At 43.4% G+C, this 21,305-nt stretch overlaps 1 protein-coding gene across 5 annotated transcripts in view; it reads left to right on the plus strand.

The window, feature by feature from the left end:
• The first annotated feature begins 4,002 nt into the window (after positions 1-4,002).
• Positions 4,003-21,305, plus strand: part of LOC103068096 (mitochondrial peptide methionine sulfoxide reductase-like) — a 61,863-nt gene continuing 44,560 nt past the window's right edge. For 3 of the 5 annotated variants that reach the window (XM_088140118.1, XM_088140121.1, XM_088140122.1), the window contains exons 1-2: positions 4,003-4,154; positions 21,058-21,126. In XM_088140118.1, the coding sequence (XP_087996244.1) occupies positions 4,082-4,154; positions 21,058-21,126 (142 nt within the window). In that variant the 5' untranslated portion in view covers positions 4,003-4,081. Of the gene's footprint in view, positions 4,155-4,721; positions 4,917-12,927; positions 13,318-21,057; positions 21,127-21,305 lie in introns of those variants that run through there. The other 2 variants (XM_088140120.1, XM_088140119.1) reach the window with 2 other exon arrangements.

The raw sequence follows: 21,305 nt of genomic DNA on the forward strand, positions 1-21,305 counted from the left end.
ATAGAGCAGCCCCTTCCTCCCCCATGGAGTTTTCTTTATACATTTTGATGATGTTTCAAATAAGACTGGAGAACCTAATGAACTTGGAGTCCTCTAGCTTTGGCTGACTGTTGTTTGGGCCACAAAGCAGAGTTTCATGTTGCTGATTCCATGTCATTCTGGGGAGGGGGGCGCGATGCTAAACATTTTTATTCAGCAATTGATCTGCTCAACCTTTTCTCTCTATCTTCCATTGCAGACTGATTTATCTCAAACAAAACAGTGGATCACCTGTCATTTTGAACAATATCAGTGCAACTTTGGTATAATACCTGAGGATTTGAATCACTGCCAAGCTGGATCCATCTAAGTAAGTTGATTTATTGGCCTGCACCAATAAAGATTGCAGATATATAAATCAGTCCATGCAATGGCTGGGTTCTCTCAATATGCTAAGCCATAAACCCCGGTTTGCAGATCATGGTGTCTGGGTTCACGTGACATGCGAGAAGAGTTCCTGCAGAGCTAGCTTTCTAAATTTGAAGTTTTGCTGACATTTCTTCATAGGACAGCACTCTAAATTTGATCCCCTATTGCGATGGAATACCCTATGCCAGCACCACTCCATTTGTACAGATCTGACTTTTGATCCTGGGTGCCACCTAGTGCAGGTGGCTCTTGTCATAAAGCATTCCAACAAAATGGGTGATGGAACTGATCAGCCTTGTATCTGGGCAAGCCCCACTCATTTCAGGGCTTCCTTGACTCAGAGACTCCCTTAGCAGATCCCATTCTGGATCCCCATACTTACTCTACTCATAATGTGGTTGGTTTGGTTTGAGATTGGTGTAGTGCAGTGTTTCTCAACCTTGGCAACTTTAAGATGGGTGGACTTCATCTCCCAGAATTCCCCAGCCAGCCATGCTGGCTGGGGAATTCTGGGAGCTGAAGTCCACCCATCTTAAAGTTGCCAAGGTTGAGAAACACTGCACTATGGTGATGCAATCACATTATGGCTTGAGTCTAATTGCCTGGTTCATACCAGATGGTAAGATCCTGGCTTGGTTCCCATAACACACTGAACCATAAGCTATCAAACCCAGTTTCAAGTGGTCTGTGTTGTACAAATCCAGCCAACCCATGTAACCAAGACTTGAAGGAGGACTGAAAAGAACATTGCAGCAACAGCTCTTTTAGTGGGTTCTGCACAAACCTTGGTTGATTTTATTCTGTTGAATTTGAGAAAGGGGGGAAAACAATCCACTCCAGGAGCTCCATCACTGAACCACGGGATGACAAGGATCTTTGAGAAAATACGGACAAACGAGAAAGGGAAAGAAAAGACAATGCTTGCACAAACCACCAAAACAATTAAAAGTGGATGATGACTTGCTGAATCATGTGATTTGCAAGATTAGAGACTTACCCTCCTGGGGCAAGGATTTCCTCCCAGATATCTTTTCTTCCTGGCTTGATTTGGGTTCTTTCTCCCCAACCCCCTGCAGCCTGGATGGAAAACATACCAAGAAATTGCCCAGGATGGACTACATTTACCTGTTCGATAGCTCTTGCTTTGGGGCTGTTTGATGTTCAAGCAGATCTTCCTAGATTTCATTCATTCCCATCTCCTTTCAGGGAAAGATGTATAAATACACCAGAGCAAAAGAGTTACATGCGCAGGAGAAGAGCAAGTGCAAGAGAAAGAGAAGAAAGCAACAAGGCTATGAGGAGTGGGGGAATTCCCTCTTTTGGGTAGCAAGTGTATTATAGGGCGGGTTGCAAAGGGCTTTCACTAAACACCTTTTGCCATCAAGTGCAAAATGATAAGGCCTGCATTCTTATTCCTTCACTCAGATGACAACTCAGCTTAGTCTTGTCAGAATCATACGGGTTGGGGAAATCATAAAAGTCATTCTTGAATATCCAGAGCAAAAGGCCAGCAGGTTTGGAAAGCCCCTACTTCGGACAAGGCCATTTCTAAAGAGTGTCAGAATCAAGAAAAAGGTTTGAGAAAAAGCAGATGGCATAAACATGAAGATTTAGTTCTTTCTTCCATCTACCATAAAGAGAGACTGCTGTTGAAAACCAAACAGAGTGGACTATTGATTCAGGACAGAACAGGATAGGAACAGCATGAATTGCCGAATCCCAGCTTTCCAATTTAAGTCTTAGGGAAGAATAGGCTTGTTCTTAAAAGACCTAAGTGCTTGGATCTCTGAAAAGCAACTTCCTGATGGAAGAACTGGCCTCAAATTAAGGACCTTAAATTGCTCCTCTTTCAGGGCTTCTTCCTATAAAGGACAGATGGCTGTACACCAGTGTTTTTTAAACTTGGCAACTTTAAGATGTGTGGACTTCAACTCCTAGAATTCCCTAACCACCTTGTCAGCAAATGCTCCACTATGCAATTCCAGGAAGGTTCAGCTAGCACTTAAGCACCTGATACTGGTCCAGGTGTGTTGGGACTGCAGCTCACAGACTTCCTCAGTCAACACATGGAATCCTGGGAGTTGTAGTCCCAACACCTCTGTCCTTGAGCAAGGCCAAGAACTGGGCGACTTTATTTTTAGTTCTCTGGCCAAGAACTGGGCAACCTGATTCTCTGAAGTCTGAAATGTGGAACTGGAGCTGTTTTTATTTCCTTACCTCATTTACTAGATTACTTTCTGGTGCTGCGTGCGGTCTTTTTAGTTCTGATACTTTTGCTTACTGTTTTATGCCTTGATCATTTGAGAAGAAAAGTAGCAAATATATGTAAATGTTCTGATAATCCCCCGTCAGATCAGAAAAGGGCCAAGATTTATTCAGCTCAGAGCCACAGCAACGTAATGACTTTGGGATGGGATGGGAAGTTCCTGGGAATCTGGGTCAGTCTTTTTCTCTCGTCACACCTACCTCAAAGAGTTGTTGCTGTGAGGATAAAAATGGGGGTTGAGTTTATGATGCCATTTAGTTCCACAAAGAAGGCTTCCTATAACCACACTTGACTGCCAAAAACTGGCGGCTTGACTTCTTACCCTATGTGGGCAGGAATCACCACAATTAGGTCTACATCAGTGTTTCTTAAACTTTTTTCATCTCAGGAGCCCTTCCCATTTTTCAAAATTATGGAGAACCCCCAAAGAGCTTTTGTTTGTATGGGTGATATTGGTCAATATTTACCATATTAAAAATGAAAATTGACGCATTTGCTGCTGTGACCGCTTCTCACAATGGGATTTTAATATTGTATTTCAGTATTGTATAATATTGTATTTCAGCATAGGCTGCCAAACCTTTTTGATCGGAAATACTGGCCTACATCATCTCAACTGCAAAAATCTGGGCAACCCCTAGATGACAGCAAAGTGACACAGAAAGCTTTTCCTCTTTTTCTCATCTAGCGATTGCCCGGAGTTTTGAAGCCCAGATTTGGAAATTCTCACTCAGTGTTTCTCAACCTCAGCAACTTTAAGCTGTGTGGACTTCAACTCCCAGAATTCCCCAGACAGCATGGCTGTCTGGGGAATTCTGGGAGTTGAAGTCCACACAGCTTAAAGTTGCTGAGGTTGAGAAACACTGCTCTAACTGGACTTAAGACTCAAAAAGTCTTACGCCTGATGAACGGAAGGGGCTTCCTCCCATCCCCACTATTTTGTCAGTGGCAAAAGCTTGCAAATCTCAGCGCTTTCAATTGGGAGAAAACTCCACTGAATCGAGTGGGACTTCATAAGCCTTGCAACGGGAAGCCTCTCTGTGCCTAAAGTGGGGGAGCTGAGCCTTGCCAAGGTCCTCGGTGCATTCTTAGCGTTACGCAGGTTTACAAAGAGCCGCATGGGGGGGGGGGCACATGGGGGAGTTATACGTGCGTCGGAATGCCACCGGGATGCCACCAGTGCGGGCTGAACTAAGAGCCCCGTTGCGAGCGCAGGCTTTTCTCTTTCGAGGTTTCCCCCTCCCCCACTGGAAAGGCCAACGGCCCCGCCCCCAAGGGCTTACGTCGCGCCCTCCCCTCGGCCCCGCCCACCCCAGCTGGCCCGCCCACCCACCCCACGCTGGCTTTGGAAAGTGGTTAAAGGGTCGCGCGTGGACAGCGGGTGGCTTCTTCGTAGGTCGCGCCGCGATGCCCAGGAAAATGGAGCTGCCGGGCCGGGAGGAGGCTCTGTCGGGCAGATCTGAGGCCATCGCAATCCAAGGTACCCCGCGCCGAGGGCCGCCGCAGGTCCGCGTTGAAGAGTTGGAGCATCCCGGGCTGGGGCTTGAGAGCGCTGCTGGACTTCAACTCCCATCGTCCCTAGCTGACTGGGGGCGGTGGGAGTTGAAATTCAGTAGAGCTGGAAGACCCAAGGCGGGGCGGGGCTGGGTAAGCGCGCGCGCTCGTGTCGGTGCGCTTGTCTCGAAGAGCCGTGGGGTCTCGGCCTCCGAAGACGCGCTGTTGCGGTCCCGCCTCGCCTCGCCCGCCGCCCGTTACGCAGCCCCTGCCCCGTCGGGCGCGGGAGCTCCGAGCGGTTGGCAGCGCCGAGAGGAGCGCAGGCGAGGCGACTTCCGGGGGCTGCTCGCCCCTCGCTTTTTGCTCAGCAGTCCGGAGGCTCTGATCGCCCACCTTCCCCGCCCTCCTGGGAAAATCCATTCCCCGTAAAGAACGGAAGGGGACCCCAAATAAATGCACGCCCCCCAGACCTGCATTGGCGGGGTGCAAGTTTCGGTTCCTGCTGTGCTTGGGTTGGAAAAGGAACTGCAGCTGCGAATGGACTTCAGCAGCGTGCCAGCTTCCAGGCTTGCAATCCTAAGACCTTTACACTTTATGCAAGACCCGTTGCCGCCCCCGGTCGTGGGACTTCGTCTCCCCCTTCGCAGACACGAGTTCTTCTGCTCTTTTGCCCCTGTTCCCTGCTCCCCTTCCCTTGGATGTTCCAGAGAAGACGTGTGACTTTGAAAGGTGTTAGCCCTAGCAGGAGGTAAGCTAATTAGGGGGAAAATCTCCCTCCCCTTCCCAAAGAACAATTTAGGCCAGTGTTTCTCAACCTTGGGAACTTTAGATGTGTGGACTTCAACTCCCAGAATTAAAGTTCCCAGGGTTGAGAAACACTGGTTTAGGCAAACGAAGGTCCGCTCATTTATTCATTTACAAAAAGCATTTTATTCTTAAACTTTATTCCCAGACCAGTGTGAACATTAACATTGTGGTGTATCCCCCAGCTGGAATTTTTTGGGGGGTGTGCCTGTGTGTGTGCGTGTGCATTATTTGTAAGCCATTTTGGGAAGATCTGAAAGACAAGTTGTGCAGAATTAAACTAAAGAAATAGGTATATGTCCCAAGCCAAAGATTTTATATTTTTGTAAATCTTGGAATTCATTTTCTTCCACACAGGTTGGAGAAGTTGCCCCATTTTGGTTAGATCTTCTTCACCTCCCTGTCAGCCAGGTGTGCAGTAGAGCAGGGCTCAGCAATACGCAGCCCCAGGGGTGGCTCCGGTCATCCAACCCTTTTTTTCTGAGATCCTCCCCTCTCAACCACCAGAAATCACAAGTGGGACAGCTGAAAATCAATGCCAAACATACCCATAATTTTGGGGCAAAAAACACAAACGTTGTAGGAGAAGACCTCAGTGGATTAAGCACGATGAAGAGAACAGCAAAGAGCTCACCCCAAACTTCTAACCAAAAGCAAACATTCCTGATTCTGCCCATTTGGTTCACTACAAACCTCCCCCCCAAAGAACCATGTTAAATGGTACCTAACCAGCAAAATACGGTCCATCCTTGCACCAAACCATGATTTTTACTGCATATGGCACTATGGTGCCTATATGGGTTGGGGCAGCTTATAAATGTTGTGAAATAAATAAAAATAAAATATCATTACTTCTTCTGGCCTTAAGTGCATACAGATATGCCTGGTACGAGTGAAGATGCTGACTCTGAAAAAGACTGCTCCATCGCTGAACTTTGAAAGCCAAATTGAGTTATTTGCTCATCTCCCCTCCCCTTCCCCCCCCACATTTAAAAGGTTAGCGACTTGACCTTCAGAGAGTACACCATGCATTTTGCAACCATCGACTGTCGGGAAATGGTGTTACTACTTCTGCATTCCCTCTGCATTTGGCAGTCTCTTGCTCAGGAATGAAAGTGGTGTGTACAATATGGTGTGTGTGAATGTCTCTGGTTTGCTGATTTCCCAGCTGTTCTTCCTGACCCAAAGTCATCTCTGTTTACATTCTGAACATGTGCCAAGAGCCTATGCTATGGAATGATACCCTAACTGCTCCCCATGTGCTGATTGGGATGGAGCATACTGCACTTTCCATGGCAACGGATACTGTTGCTAGGAGACAGAGGAATAAAAGACTTGGAGGAATGCCTGACAGCCTTCCTCCCCCTCCCCCTTGTCTTCTGCTGTCTCCCCAAGTACCTTTGGAACAAGATGATTCCTGAAACACGGCAAGCACAGTGATGACGATGAGGCAGAAGCACCAGGGCATGGAGGAGTAGGGAGCAATTAAAGGCTGGGCATTTTTTGGGCCCAGCCTTTAATTGTTGTTCGTATGAGGGACCAACTGTTTTATGCTGAGTTTATTTCAAGCAAAGGCGTGAATGGGAGGGGCACATCTTCTTTTTGTTCAGATCATGGATCTCATCTAAAAGAAGACCCTAGGCATGGATATGGGCGTAATGGGCTCTAAATGTAAGAAGAATCTGGCTGGATCAGATCAGAAGTCTTAATAGTCCATCATCCTGTTTATCTTGGTGAGAAGCAAGGTGCTTTGCATTCACATGGTCCTGAGTTCAGTTCCTGGCACCTTCAAAAGGTGAAAGCATCTCTGGGATCTTCAACAGGTCATTTCCACTGAATAAGATATCTTGCTTATCTCTTGTTCACAAGCAGTGCATTTCTGCCCCCAAGCAGGTGGCATTTAGCAATATACTGTTTCCGAAGCTGGAGAAACCATTTAGACGAAATGGCCAGCAGAGCTTATCCATTAATGATTTTTTCTCTCTCTCAACCAATTGTGACTTATGGCAATTGAATTTCCATTGTTAAATTAATATATAAAGAACTTTGCTCTTGCTTATCCAGGATTTGATTCCCATCAATCTAGAATTACGAAACAGAGATAGACTTTCATGCTTATCCAAAGCATGCTCAATTTGATAAACCAGCTGCAGGTCAGCAAGGGGATGTCAAATATATTTTTGGAAGTAAAGTATTTGATAAAGCAGGGACTGTTATGGAGAATGATTACCTTGGGCACACATCCCCTTGACTTTCCATAGGGACAGGATGCTAAGCATCTTCTCCCTACATTCCACACAGATTCTACTTGCAGGAGATGATCCCTGAATGGAGCTAGGCTTTACAGGTCAGAGCCAGCACTTTCAATCGGAAACTTATTATCAACTGAAGGAATAACCAGAGAATCCATGTCAATATAAAAGGACCATCAGACTGTCAGGCTTTTCTGGGTAACAGTAACTCCATGTCCTGAAGTTTAATTGGCTTATTTCTGCCCATCCAGTCCCTCACAGCCTCACAGGGTATTGACGGTACCTCACTCCACATCGAAGGATGACCCAGTGACTCCCTCTCGATGTTGAATAGCAATGAAAAGAGAGCTGACCCATTTGATGTGCCACATGGAAGCAACTGTGGGCTTGACTGCTCCTCACTCACTGCCAAGCTGGGAACCACCCACTAAGATAGGAGTGGAACTGCTGTAAAAGAGAGTGCCCCTGATTTCCAACCCCAAAGGCAGTCCAGCAAGATACCGTGGTGGTTGGTATCAAAATCAGCTGAGAGGTCTAAAAGGACCAGGAGGGACACACCCCACCTGCCAGATCCAGTTGTAGCTCATCCTTCAGAGCAACCCAAGCTGTTTCTTTCCTGTGCCCATGCTTGAATCCAGAGCAGAAAGGATCTGAATAATCTGCTTCATCTGGGAGCCTCTGAATGGATTCCCACCTCCTCTCCTTTGTGAAGGAGACAGTCAAAACGGCTATTTTCCCACCCCATTACAAACAAAATTAAGTCGTCATGTTCCTTACTAACACAGGAATAGCTAGCGCAGCGTTTCTCAACCTTAGCAACTTTAAGATGAGTGGACTTCAATTCCCAGAATTCCCCAGCCAGGCATGCTGGCTGGGGAATTCTGGGAGTTGCAGTCCACACATCTTAAAGTTGCCAAGGTTGAGAAACACTGAGCTAGCCCATCAGGTTTTTTTTTGCCAAAATGGCACTTTCTGTCGTTTTTAGATTACAGGATTACATCCTTGCACTTTTCTGGTTGAATCTGTGGGATGTACGTGAGAATCTCTGGGGTAGCCAACTGGAAAATGTTGCTTTTAATTTCTCAGCGGCTTCGCACAATGTGTGAACCCGAAAGAGCCTGTGAGGACAGGTGAGTGAATCGACTTGTTTCTGTTAGTGATTTTTACTGTTTTGTTTGGGTTTGGATTGCCATGTTATGTCAGTTGCTCTGATTGATTATGGGCCATCAAGTCGGTGTCAACTCTTAGCGACCCCATAGATAGATTTTCTCCATGAGTCAGTTGCTGTAAACCGCTCACAACGTGTGAGAAATAAGCAGCATGGAAAAGAAAGCAAATAAATAAAGGGGCAGGGTGGAGGCTTATTCAATTAGCCATAGGTTGTTTTACGAACCATGGCTAAACACGATGTGCTGCAACAGAAACACTCAATGTAACACTTCTTCTGGACTTGGGAACCTTGTAGTAGTTTGTCTGGCCTTTGCTCAGTTGATCTATATCCTTCCCCCATACCGTATAATATAGGACAGTTCTACAATATCTCAGTCTTTTCTATTTCGTAGGTTTCTCTTGCAGGAAGTTTTTTTTAACTTCCGCTTCTTCTCTTCCTTTTCTTTCAAAAAAGCAGAAACCTTGGTTAGCAGCATTGAATTCATTTCATTGTGGTTTGTTCTCAGTCTGTTAGTTACTCTACAGCAGTGTTTCTCAACCTTGGCGACTTTAAGCTGTGTGGATTTCAACTCCCAGAATTCCGCAGCTGGCTGCGGAATTCTGGGAGTTGAAGTCCATACAGCTTAAAGTCGCCAAGGTTGAGAAACACTGCTCTACAGTACAACCCAGTCTGGAAAAGTCTCTGTCTACTACAACTACCATTATTTTTGCAACAGGTATCTAAATAGGAACTTTGGGTGTGATGTTGAACATCAAGCAAAAAATGCTTATGTCTGTGAGAAAAATCTTTTTGGTAGGATAATTTCTGGTGGTTCACTACCTTATCTGGAATAAGAGGAGGGAATTTTTCTTACAAATTGACTAACTACCCTCCCCTATTTTTGGTAGTTTAAAAATGCATTGATGCACAGATGGAATAGTCACATTACAAATAATACAGCAGCGCTCAAACCATGCAATTGGATGAACGTGTCTGTGAGCAGCTGTTTATAGCGTACGTGGCATCGTTTTTAAGTCAAACAAACTATGAATTTCAGACCATGATATTACTCTTAACACTTCCCTGTTGTTTATAGGGAGAAAGTTGCCCTGGGGAAATCATTTTGGATTGGCAGAATCCCTTCTCCGGCAAACTCTCTCATGGTTCTTTTACCAGTTCAAGCATGAGGATGGATCAAATTGAGTTGAAGGAACACAAGAAATAGTTTCAGGCCATTCATCTTGGGCTATCCCAGTTGGATTTTGACTGGTAGATAATGGCAAGGCAGAACAGAAGAGAGGCTAGTCATATTTACTCTTTGTTTAGAAGAGGAATAAATGTTGAGTGCAGTTAGTTGAGGTGTGGAAGTGACAATCTCTTTGCAATGACAATCTTATCTGCATTCAGTAGTTTTTTTTTTTAAGTACTTAAACATTCTTATCAGCAAGACATTGAAAATAAAAACATAATTTTAAAAACAAACAGCAAACCAAAACCCACTGGAGCAAACCTTGGAAGAAACAAATACTGCATGGTTTGGGAGTTTGTATAACTATTCCATGGCTCTGATGCAACGTTTGTCCTAAGGAAATGCTTCCCAAACTGGGTAAATTACCCAAAATTGGGTAAAGTGGTTTTTCTTCAAGTAACGACACACAAACCCATTACCCAATCACAACAGGGACATTTAAATTGACTTAAAGATTGCCATGTGTACTAAAATATATTCAAAAATTTCCCAAAGTATTAAGATGAAAATCAATGAAATTACCAAGGGTAATTTGTTGAAATGACATAAAGGTCATTCAATTATATTGTTTTTATAATACAGGTAGTCCTCGAGTTACGACCATTCGTTCAGCGACTGTCTGAAGTTACGATGGTGCTGAAGGAGGGGATTTATGTCAATTTTGGGTAATGAAGGAAAAAGTTTGGGAAGCACTGTCCTAAGGTTGATCAAGCAAACATTTTGTTTCAAAGCAAACAACCATTAAAGAAGGTAGGGTAGGAGTTTTTCAGAAGATTTCCCGTGCTATCTCCCAGTATCAATACCATGCCAGATTCTTTGTTTCCCACAATCTGCTGGCCAGGAGGAATGTGACTGGTCTGCCTGAAAAGAGCTGGTATCAGCCAGAAGATGAAAGGGTTGTCTTGAATTCTCATAACGCACTACAGTACTATTGGGAGAAGAACAGTTTCTGATTGGCACTAGTTCATTATTTCTTTTATTTGTTGATTAGATTTATAGCCCACCTTTCCTCCAAAAGCTCATTTTATCCATTTTATCCCCCCAAGAGCAATCCAGGATGGGAGGTTGGGCTGAGAGAGAGGAACTGGCCCAAAGTCTCCAATGGTTGACTTCAGTGGCTGAAGGTGGACTTTGAACCTGGGTCTTCCTGATCTTAATCGAACACTGATTGGTTCTCATTATTGATGCTTTCACCTGTTTTGCTCCAGGGTTCAGGTCACCTGATAATGTTAGCTGTTACTCCAGCAGAGGACTACATTTCATGCAAGTCACTAGTTGTGTGTTGTTGCCTGCTAGGCATTTAACATTCATATGGGAAGTGCAGCTCCTGTGCAGCCAGTGAAGTAGGCAATTTATCAAGAGAATTGCGGGTAATGCTGTTAGCAACTCCTGATGGTGAAATGAATTTCTGTGCCAAGAAATCACAGTAGTTCCAGAACAAGCTGGAGTATTAAAGTGGTTTAAAGTTGGGTTAATAAACTGGCCTGTTCCTAGGGTATAATGTCCTGGCTTGAATGAATTGGAATATGAATGTTAATGGAAGATTTCCTAGTTCATATGAAAGAAAGGACAGAAAAAGCTGCAAGTGTGAACAGATGTCCATTCATATCCTTGCTCATGAATGGAGGTTGACTTTTTAATCTTCCTTAGGAAAACTTGAAACATGAGTTTTATTAGAAGGAATGGTTCTTTGATTTGTGCCATGTATATTGGTGAGTGGCAACAATGTGGAATACATAATGTGGCTATGTTTTAGTGCAGGAGAGTATAATCTTTTGAGTGGATCCAAGCCAACACTTAATGTTTTGATGGGGGGGTAAGAAGACTGCAGTCAGCTGGAGGGGGGTTTGCTGAATTTGGGGAGAATTTTGACATTTTGGGTTTTTTAAATACAGTGCCTATTTCAGGCTTTACATTACAGGTGATCCTCAATTAATGACCGCTTGTTCAGTGACTGTTCAAACTTGCAACGGCGCTGAACAAATGATAGTTACCACTGGTCCTCAGAATTCTGGCCATCACAGCACTCCCATGGTCACATAATCATGATCCAGGCACTCAGCAACTGGCCTGGATTTCTGACCATTGCAGCATCATGGTCACGTGATCGTGATTTGTGACCTTCCCTGCCAGCTTCCAACAACCAAAGTCAATGAGGAAGTTGGAAGTCATAGTCTCATGAGGTCCTCTCTTAACGACCTGTGGTGATTCACTTAACGATGGTAACTGAGGACTGCCAGAACTGCTGTTGCTAAGCAGACATGACATCACGCTTTATGACTCAGTTCTCACTTTAGGAAGAAATACTTGATTGAGAAATAGCATGTAAAGGGAAAGAGTTTGAGAATCCAATTTTATCTCTACTTGAGCTTGGAGAATTAAGTTTCTCTTGCTCATTTCTTAGCTAATTTTGAACATGGATGTTTGTTTAAAAAAAATAATGAAAGCAAATTAGCATCTTTAAAGATAAATTCTCTTCTCTTCTCTTCTCTTCTCTTCTCTTCTCTTCTCTTCTCTTCTCTTCTCTTCTCTTCTCTTCTCTTCTCTTCTCTTCTCCCTTCTGTCTCATTCTGCCTCCTCCCTTCTTTCTCCCTGTCCCATGATGCATTGCACCTCAACAAGCTGATGCCATATAAAAAAAACAAGGGGTTGTTATGCTGCCCATTCTCCTGATGGCAGAAGGGTGGGAAGAACCTGGCACCATTTGGAGACGAAAATCTCCAGTCTTCCGACAGTAGCCTCCTGGGCATGTATTGTCTGACCTACTCCATTCCCTTCCTGATATCCCTGAGCCTCCTGCAGTCAGAGGGCACAAGGCGGGCATCCAAAAAGCACGGGCGGGTCCTAGTCCCGAAGGGAACCGAGAACCGCCTACCCAAGGGGGTAAGCTTTTACTTGGGCTCTGTTCTTTCTCCTCTTCTTCTCTCTTCCCTCTTCAGTTTTTTTTTCCCTTTGGAAAAAAAATAAAGTAGTGGCTGTGAATGTTCGGATCTTTCAACATTTTTTATCTCGTTTTTGGCTCAGTTTCTGGGTTCCGACAAGCAGCAAAGAAGAGGGCGGGGGAGAGGATCACGGCCGTTGGGATGAAGGTTGGCAGGGAAGCTGTGAGACAGAGGGAGAGAGGGAGGGAGAGAATAAAACTGGCACAGGCTGGAGATTTGCCAAGGCTGCTTGGCAGAGATGCCATGGAAAGCTGGGAGAACATGCACATGACAATGTATATTTTGGAGGAGACATGCAGGAAAGCAGGGGGGTAGGGGAACGGAGTGAATCGCAGATCCTTGATTTGGGCACCTGTTTGTTTTGTTTTAATATGGCAAACGGCTTCATCTTGGATTTTCCTTTTCTTGCGGCTATTGGATGTTCATTGTATAGCACATGGATACCAAATGCAGGGAGTTGCGTTTAGGGAGCACAGCAGTTCCTATGCTGATTGATTTGAATCTGGGCCAAGGAAATAATGTTGACTGCTATCTTGCCTGGAAGAGGGGGAGAGAGGGAGAGGATAGGAGGAATTGGCTGCGAGCTGCCAAGCTGCCTCGCCACCTTGGCAGTGAAACGTCGACCGGATCCAAACGGGCCTCCAGTGCCTTTGGACTTCTCTTGGATATTGGTTAGGGGCCCTTGGATTCCCCATGTGGCTTTTTCACGGGGACCCACCCCTTCAGACTCGGAGGCAGGTAGCCCAGGACAGGTAGGAAAACTCAGGACCAGCCTGGTCCCTTTGTCTGGTTTAATTTTTAAAAGGATGCCAAACCGGGAAACTCTTGTATCCAAAGTCTGAGTCTGTGCATGAGAAAGGGACTGGCGTAGGGCTTAGGGGGGCATGGGTGTGTTTTTAGGGGTATGTGTGTGGTTTTTATTCTCACTTTGGAAAAAAACAGTCAAGAGTCAATGTCTGCTTTGTTGTGTCTCGTTTCTCATACCACGTGGCATGTTGAATTTGGCAATGCGTCTGTTTCCTTGGAATGGCCCTTTGGCTCTTGGCAGGGCAGCCTCTACCTTGCCGACCCCGTTTGGCACTCTGTGGTCCTGGGCACCCAGAGGCTTAAGGAGGAGGTGAGGCGGAACTGAAACATGGCTGCAGCTTTGCTGGTGTGAGATTGCCAGCCTTGCAGACTGCCTTTGGTGGGTGTGGTGCAGAAGATGAGTTAAAGCTGGCAGGGAGTTCCTGGATGGGGGCAGCTTGCAAGGAGGGAATTCTCTCTAACATGGGCTTGGGAAAAGAAAGAACTCCTGCTATGTCTTCACTGTACTGCTCATTTTGAAGCCTGTAATATGTAACTGCCGGTTGGCTGCTTGTGTAGGTGTGAGACATCCTGGGAGACGCAGAAATTACAGTCTCATTGAATTAAGTAAGGATTTTTTAAAAATGAGCAGGAAGTGTGCTTGGGTTCTCCTTTCTTTCCTGTGGTACCCAATGACCTGCCTGGCTTTTTGCTTTGGTCACAGTATAATGTATTTTTAAAGGCGTTTCAGGACCACCAGCATATACAGGTTGGAGATATCATTTTTCAGGTTTCAACCCATTTGCCTGGATTTCTGGAAATGAATTCATTAGGTTAGGTGGGGGGTGTTTTTAATCTGAATATTAATGTGCAGTGGGTGTCGACGCATGGACAGTGACATTGAGGTGTTTCAGGATGCACAGTGCAACGTTTTACACTGCAGCTGGCAAGCTCCGTTTTGAAGTTGTAGAATAAACACAAGCAGAGATCTGATCTACTCTACCTTTAACCTAAAAGGTATCCTTTTTTTAAAAAATGAGTATGTTTCCTAGTGCAGACAAAGGCAACAGAAATTATTGTAGAGGTTAAAGGAAAGACTACACCATTTGGCTATGTAGCTTACAGCAGAGGTAGGTAAGAAGAAATCAGATAAAGGTAAGTACAGATAGTCCTCATTTAGCAACCACAGTTGGAACAGGCAACTCACTTGTTAAGCAAAGTGGTCACTAAGTGAAACTGCAACTGTGCTTACGATCTTCCTTCAGCTTTCCTTTGCTTTACAGACCTGTGAAGGTTGTAAATGCAAGGATTCGTCGTAAAGTTACTTTGCATCACCATCGTAACTGCGAACGATTGCTAAATGAGGCAGTTACTAAACGAGGACTTCCTGTAGTCATACATGCTGTGGAAAATATGGGTAGAGATATTTTCCCCCACCACTAAATTGGAATTCAAGGTCATCTCTAACTGTATAACAATTTGGGACTAATAAAAAGAAATTCGTCTTTATACAACATGGGCTTAAAATGTGGAATTTGCTTCCATCACATACAGCGATGGTCACCTTGGTTTTAAAAGAAGCCTGGACAAAGTTATAGGATGTCAGACAATTGGTGGCTGTTAGTCGTGATGGCTGTATGCTGCCTTCTGGTCATAGGCAGATCTCATACCAAGCTGTTTGGCATCTGCCTAATCTGAAAGTAATTCTTTTCCAGGCACTATTCTCACAGAGTTCTCTTTAGCAAGATTTATTGAGAAGAAAGTTTTGGAGTTAAAAGAATTGCAGCAATTGAGTTGTTTTCCTTCTAGAAGCAATTTATCTCACAGTACATTAGCAGGAAGACTTTATTGATCTTTCTAACTGCCTTTCTCTGAACCCCGGGGGGAAGGGGTCTCCTCACTGATAACACAAGGGCTTGCAGGATCTTTATACATACAAGAATTAATTATTATACCTCCTATATAAGCTGCTGGAGAGGAACAGTGGAAGAATGTTATCCCTCTTGTCCATGTATATGAATTATCTGAATGGACCTAGTTCAGCCACGAAGTATTCTCCAGATATCCAAGTTCACCTCCCAACCTACATGGCCACTACTAGAATTTTAGGAGTTGAAGTCCATGCATGTAGGGGACCCCTAGTAACAGAATGCTGCCATAGATGAGCACTTGGCCATATCCAAGATGGCTATGTGTTATGCTATTAAAACTAGATAGGGGTATGCTAAATTGAAACATTTTCAGCTAACCAAGTGACAGTTGATCATTTTTAAAGGCTTGTATGTGATTTTTTTCACTCTTTCAGTACTCAATTTTTGTTACTCATTTAATTACTGATTTGTAGAAATTACATTTGTTTCCTTACTTATATGTATTGTTACTGTTTCTTGTATTTTTTTTTCCTTTTTTTACTATGATGGTGGCAACAGGACGAATGTTGGTGGCGTTTGCTTGTTTCTGCCATGGTATTACTAGGGTAATGTGAAGTTTGATTTGGAGTTTCAATTTCATCAGAGTTCTAAATCTAGATACAGTAGCCTTCTGAATCAAAGCAGTGAAATGCTTCAAGGAATTGAATTGGATACATCCAATGGCTTTGGTTAAAGTGGATTTTTCCCCCCTGATTTGGAAGGCCAGATCACACTGACCTATTATGGTTAGATTCAGATGTCTGAATCAGATGAGACCAATTTTCTGAATTAGATCATCCGTTTGAATTGGATTGTTTCAGTGATGATCTGCATCCCTTATTTGAACTGGAGCAATCCCTAACATTTACCCACAATGCCTTGCATGTTGCATTGTGCTGGAACCTTGAAAAAGAAGGTTTTTCCATTGGCAGTTGCCACTATCTTATGTTGTATGATGGTCACCTTTTAATTGAGCTAAAATGGCCAATTAACAGTGCAACCGATGAGAGGTCTTCCATTGCTGTTGATGTGGGAGAGCTTTCCTCAGTGGTATGGATAAGGAACAAATCAGTGCCAGCTGGAATAATGAAACTGGTGCCCACTTGTATCCTTTGCTTCCTCAATGCATTCCTTTGGGATTGAATGGAAAATCAAATAAGTTTGTCCACGATGGTTTCAATTTTTCATTTATTCCCAAGCTCTTTGCTTTCAATGTTCCAGTTAAAACTCTGCTTAAAAACTGTTTAAAAATTGTGTTGGTCAATGGGCCTCCTCCATAGATGCCTCGGGCTGATCGGGGGTGGTGCATATAATCCATACCACGTGCCCTCGGTCAAAAGAACATCATCTGCAATGTGCGTTTGGGGATGAGGGTTTGATGAAGGGTCACCGAGCAGCAATTCCTGGTGCGTACAAAGCCACTACAGGAAACAAAGAATCTTTCCTTTTCATTTCCGAAACATTGGAGGTTGTATGCAATGGCGGCAGGCTTCTGAAATTAAATGTTGGCTTTCTGAGAAGAAAAAAAAATCCCCCAAGCTAGGTTTGGTTCAGATACATTATGCAAGTTGCACAAAAGATGATGAATATGATTCATTTGCATTTCGTGTATATGCAGAGTATGTGCTAATTCAGAGTGGAATAATAACCTCCTAACCTAGGAGGCAGGATGAGGCCGGTGTCCCACTTATAAATCTATCCCTTGTTATTTTATGGAACAATCTACACCCCAGGAATCTATTCTTGTTTTTAAAAATATTGATTACAGTTGACCCCTGAAAAGAATTCGCACAGAGGAGCTTTCAAAATACAGAATCATAAAGACAATTAAGGCACATTGACTGGCCAATGCTTCATTTCATCTTCGTGCACACGTGCACATACAGACAAACATGCTTCTTTTTCCCCCTTCCTCTTCCCCCCTCTCTTCTCACACTTTTTCACACAAAGACACCCTGCTATTGCAACCAATTTCAGCAGAAACTGAACAGATCCCCCCAGATCCTGGTAGTGCCGTGTTTGTGTGTGTAAGTGAGAGGCAGACAGACAGACAGACAGATGCATGGCTCATCCACCACTATTTGCAGGGCTCGCCAGATGTTTGATGGGATGCTGTGAAGGAATGTGGAGATAACCTTGATGGATGAGCTGTTAAGCGGAAAAACGAGAATTCAGGCTTGGGAAACAGAAAACATGAGAAAGACATTCAAAATAACCCCACCTTGACTCTATTTGCTATAAAAGGGGACAGAGAGAAACTCTTGGCAGGCCTTCAAGATTGATGTCAGCTCTTTGAGATAGGCCAGGTCAGAAATAGATGCCTAAAGGATTCTAGGAATGCTAATTTATTGGGGGGGGGGTTGCTTTGTTTTTGGTACCTTCGAGTCAGTCTTGACTCCTGGAGATTGCCTGGACTAGTCTCTGCAGTTTTCTTGGCAAGATTTTCAGAAGTGGTTTGCCATTGCCTCTTTCCTAGGGCTGAGAGAGAGGGACTGGCCCAAGGTCACCCAGCTGGCTTTGTGCTTCAGGTGGGACCAGAACTCTCCGTCTCCCAGTTTTTAGCCTGGTGCCTTAAACCACTCCACCAAACTGGCTCTCATTCATTCATTCATTCATTCATTCATTCATTCATTCATTCATTCATCAATCATATTTATATAGCTGCCCATCTTATACAAGGTGTCTCTGGGCAGCGTACAACGATTAAAGAAATGAATACATAAAAACAACTACATATAAAAAGCAGTAAAAACACACAAAACAGGAGGTGATAAAATTAATAAGGGGGCCATCATAAAATCTCCCCAGTCCCCTGGGAACCCCAGGCCTGATCACATAGCCAGGTCTTGGGGGACTTAAGGAACGTTAAGAGGGATGGGGCTAATCTCACTTCTCCTTTATCATTATAGGGCATAGTAAAAGCAGCTTCCCGTTTCACCTTAAGAATGGGTTCCTCATCAACCACAACATTAAACTACAGCATTCATCTGAACTTTCAGTGGCTGTCTGTAAATTTAGCCCATTCTTTCTACGAAGCTGGGGAGAGAAAAGGGAGCATTTTCAGTATGTCCTGTAACATGAACATAGGAGATTAGAAAGATTAATTAAAATAGAATTCTTCACGTAGAATTCTGGGTCTGAGGGGAAAACAATAAGATTAGGGTTTATGGAGCCTTAATCTGGGGTGGGGGATGTTTGTGCATCCACACTTGTGGATGATCAGATTATGAGACCGTGGAATGACTTCTCAGCTGGAGCTAGTGTTTCTGGGTTTAGTATTTAGGAAGCCTGGGGAGAGGAGCATTGTCCATATGCAGACTAACTTGGAATTAGGTATGGTGTTCTCAAAGGTCTCCATTACACACACACACTAATTTGGGTGCAGTGTGTGTGTGTGTAATGGAGACCCTTGAGAAGACTAACAAGGGTCTTGTCTTAAGAATCCTTCTGAATAGCAGTTTCTTCCCCACTCATTACCAACATTATGTCTGGTTTTGATAATATGAAGATTGCCTTGACTCCTTTCCCCATGGAGCAATGGATATGTATATCCTGCAAATGTCTATTTTTAATGCTTGGAATTCATATTTTTCAATACAGAGTCCTATAAAGAGTGGACTGTATGGTTAGCAAACTTTGGGGGGGGGGGGGGAGATTATGTGGCCAAACAGTACCCAGAAACTCATTTTGCATAACTGGGGACTTCATCTCAGAATGTAACTTGGTAGTGATGTAGGTTCAATATTAGTCACATTTTTCCTCCTCACCTTGTGTTTTTCCTGGCTTTTTTTAAATCTTGCCTGATGAAGAATGCTTGGATACTTGAAAGCTTGTAACCATTTTGTAAAATTCTAGTTGATTGCACAATGCATTGCTTTGGTGACCTCTGTACTATAACTTGATGGTAGTTATGTTCCTGCTGAATATGTTGCCATAGTCCTTAAATTCAAAACTATCCAGGACATTTGTGTTTCACAGGGATGATTAAATGTGTCAGTGGCAGTTTCAGTTTCTTATTTTTTTAAATTTGTAAGTTCATTTCGTTCATTGTTCTACTAGTTTGAATTTAAAAAAAAAATACTAAAATTTACATTTGTTCTTGTGCATGTTCTTCCCATCCATGCACTGTTATTTGCACCATTACCCAAGGTACAGTTTTTATGAACAATTTCCCCTAATATAATGTACTTTTGTATGGGGTGTTTTTTGTATAGAACTTTCTATAAAATAATGTGAGAGATTGTGGGGAGGCTGGTAAAGCGCTGTGAGGATCTTTAGATGTAACCTACCAAGAGGTAGAAAGAGAATGAAGTAGTAGCTTATTTCATGAATGGCAACTCAACCCAGGTGATGAGAAATCTGGGAAGAAATTATTCAAAACATTTCAAAAGACTCTACCTTAAGGAAGTCATGAATAAAGAAGGGTTGGAAATCCCCCCTTTAATTTCCAAGTTTCAGTATTTACCCCTAATTCTAGCATTAAAGAGATCTTACCGAAGTTTATCATTCTTGCTTCCTTGATTTTGCCCAGCTGAGTGGGGCCTGATATATATGAGTATATTGTTTCCTTAATCTGGTGAATGATATTGCGAAATTCAGAAAAAGGTTAACTTTGAAGGATAATCGTGCTTCGGTTTGTGTTTCGGTCTGAAAATGTGAAATTAGTGAAGCCTGTGTGTGCATGGGAGTCGAATGGATTTCTTCCCATTCTTCCTTCTCATGCAAAAACCTGACGGGGAATTTACTATCATGCCTACACACTTCATTAACCTTAAACCTCCCTAGAGACTTTTTTTGGAGTAGCCAGTCTCCCTTTTTTAGACCAGTAAGATTTTTAAACCAAACATCCATCCCTAAGTTTAGGAGAGCCTAGCACATTTTAAACCACTTCCAACAGCCTTTCTTGAAGAAAAGCTCAAGAAAATCCCTTATTCTTTATCCTGTAGCAAAGGGGAAGTTGAAAATACCATCCCTGCATTGGTGCATTGCCCATTTTATAAAAAGGCACAGCTATGTTTGGTATTCCCCTTATTAAATACATTCTGGATCATTCAGATTTATGGTATGTTATTAGCCAACCAATATGATTCCATTTTTTGGGAATGTGGCCAGATTTTGTTTTATTGTTTTCAAAACCCAAGGCAACCAATAATATTGATTATTTAGTTACTCTTTATTTTTATCTTATTTTATTTTGTAAATTTTAATTTCTAAAAAAGAAAAATTCTACCATGTTTAAGTAGGATTTTGAACATGGACTGTAAGAAAGGACTAAGTAATCTGTGTTTTGCTTTCATAGAAAAGAGGCCAGTGGAGGTATCTGGATGCTTTGTAGTATTTTTCATTTTATGTATGAATGTGTAGGCTAAGCATAAGCAGAGTTCAGAATACAGGTAGTTCTCGGTTAATGATGGTAATTGGGGCTGGGAACCCATCACTAAGCAACATGGTCGTAAAGCGTGATGTCATGTGACTGCACTGCTTAGCGACAGCAATTTCAGCAGTCCCAGTTGCCATCGTTAAACCAAGGACTTCCCCATTGTGGGAAGCTGGCAGTGAAGGTCACAAATGGTGATCACGTGACTGTGGGGTGCTGTGACTGTCATAATTGCGAGCTGGTTGCCATGAGCTGAAATTGTGACCACGTGACCATGGGAACACTGTGACGGCCGCATCTCTGAGGACCGGCCATAAGTCTCCTTGTTCAGTGCTGTCATAGCTTTCAACAGGTGCTGGACAAATGGTCATTAACTGAAGGCTACCTCTAATGACTTTTCTTTTGCTTTTTTCTTTCAGCTGTTCATGCCGTCAATAAAAATTCAACGTATCCTCCATTTCCGGAAGGAGTGCAGATGGCAATATTTGGTGAGTGATGATTTGTTCATGGCCAGACTTAATTACATCCCCACCCCCACCCCTTGGGGGCTACAATCCTGGATTCTAATTTTAAAGAGAAAGTAAACTGTATGGAACCAGCAATTGAGAAATAATGTAGTAGATGCCTTGGAAAGATACTGGCCTTGCTGTTACTTGCTTATTTGAAT

The sequence above is a fragment of the Python bivittatus genome, unplaced genomic scaffold, assembly GCF_059951505.1.
Source record: "Python bivittatus isolate LINGU-HERP-01145 unplaced genomic scaffold, Pbiv_v1 ctg000310_np1212, whole genome shotgun sequence".
Lineage (NCBI taxonomy): Eukaryota > Metazoa > Chordata > Lepidosauria > Squamata > Pythonidae > Python > Python bivittatus.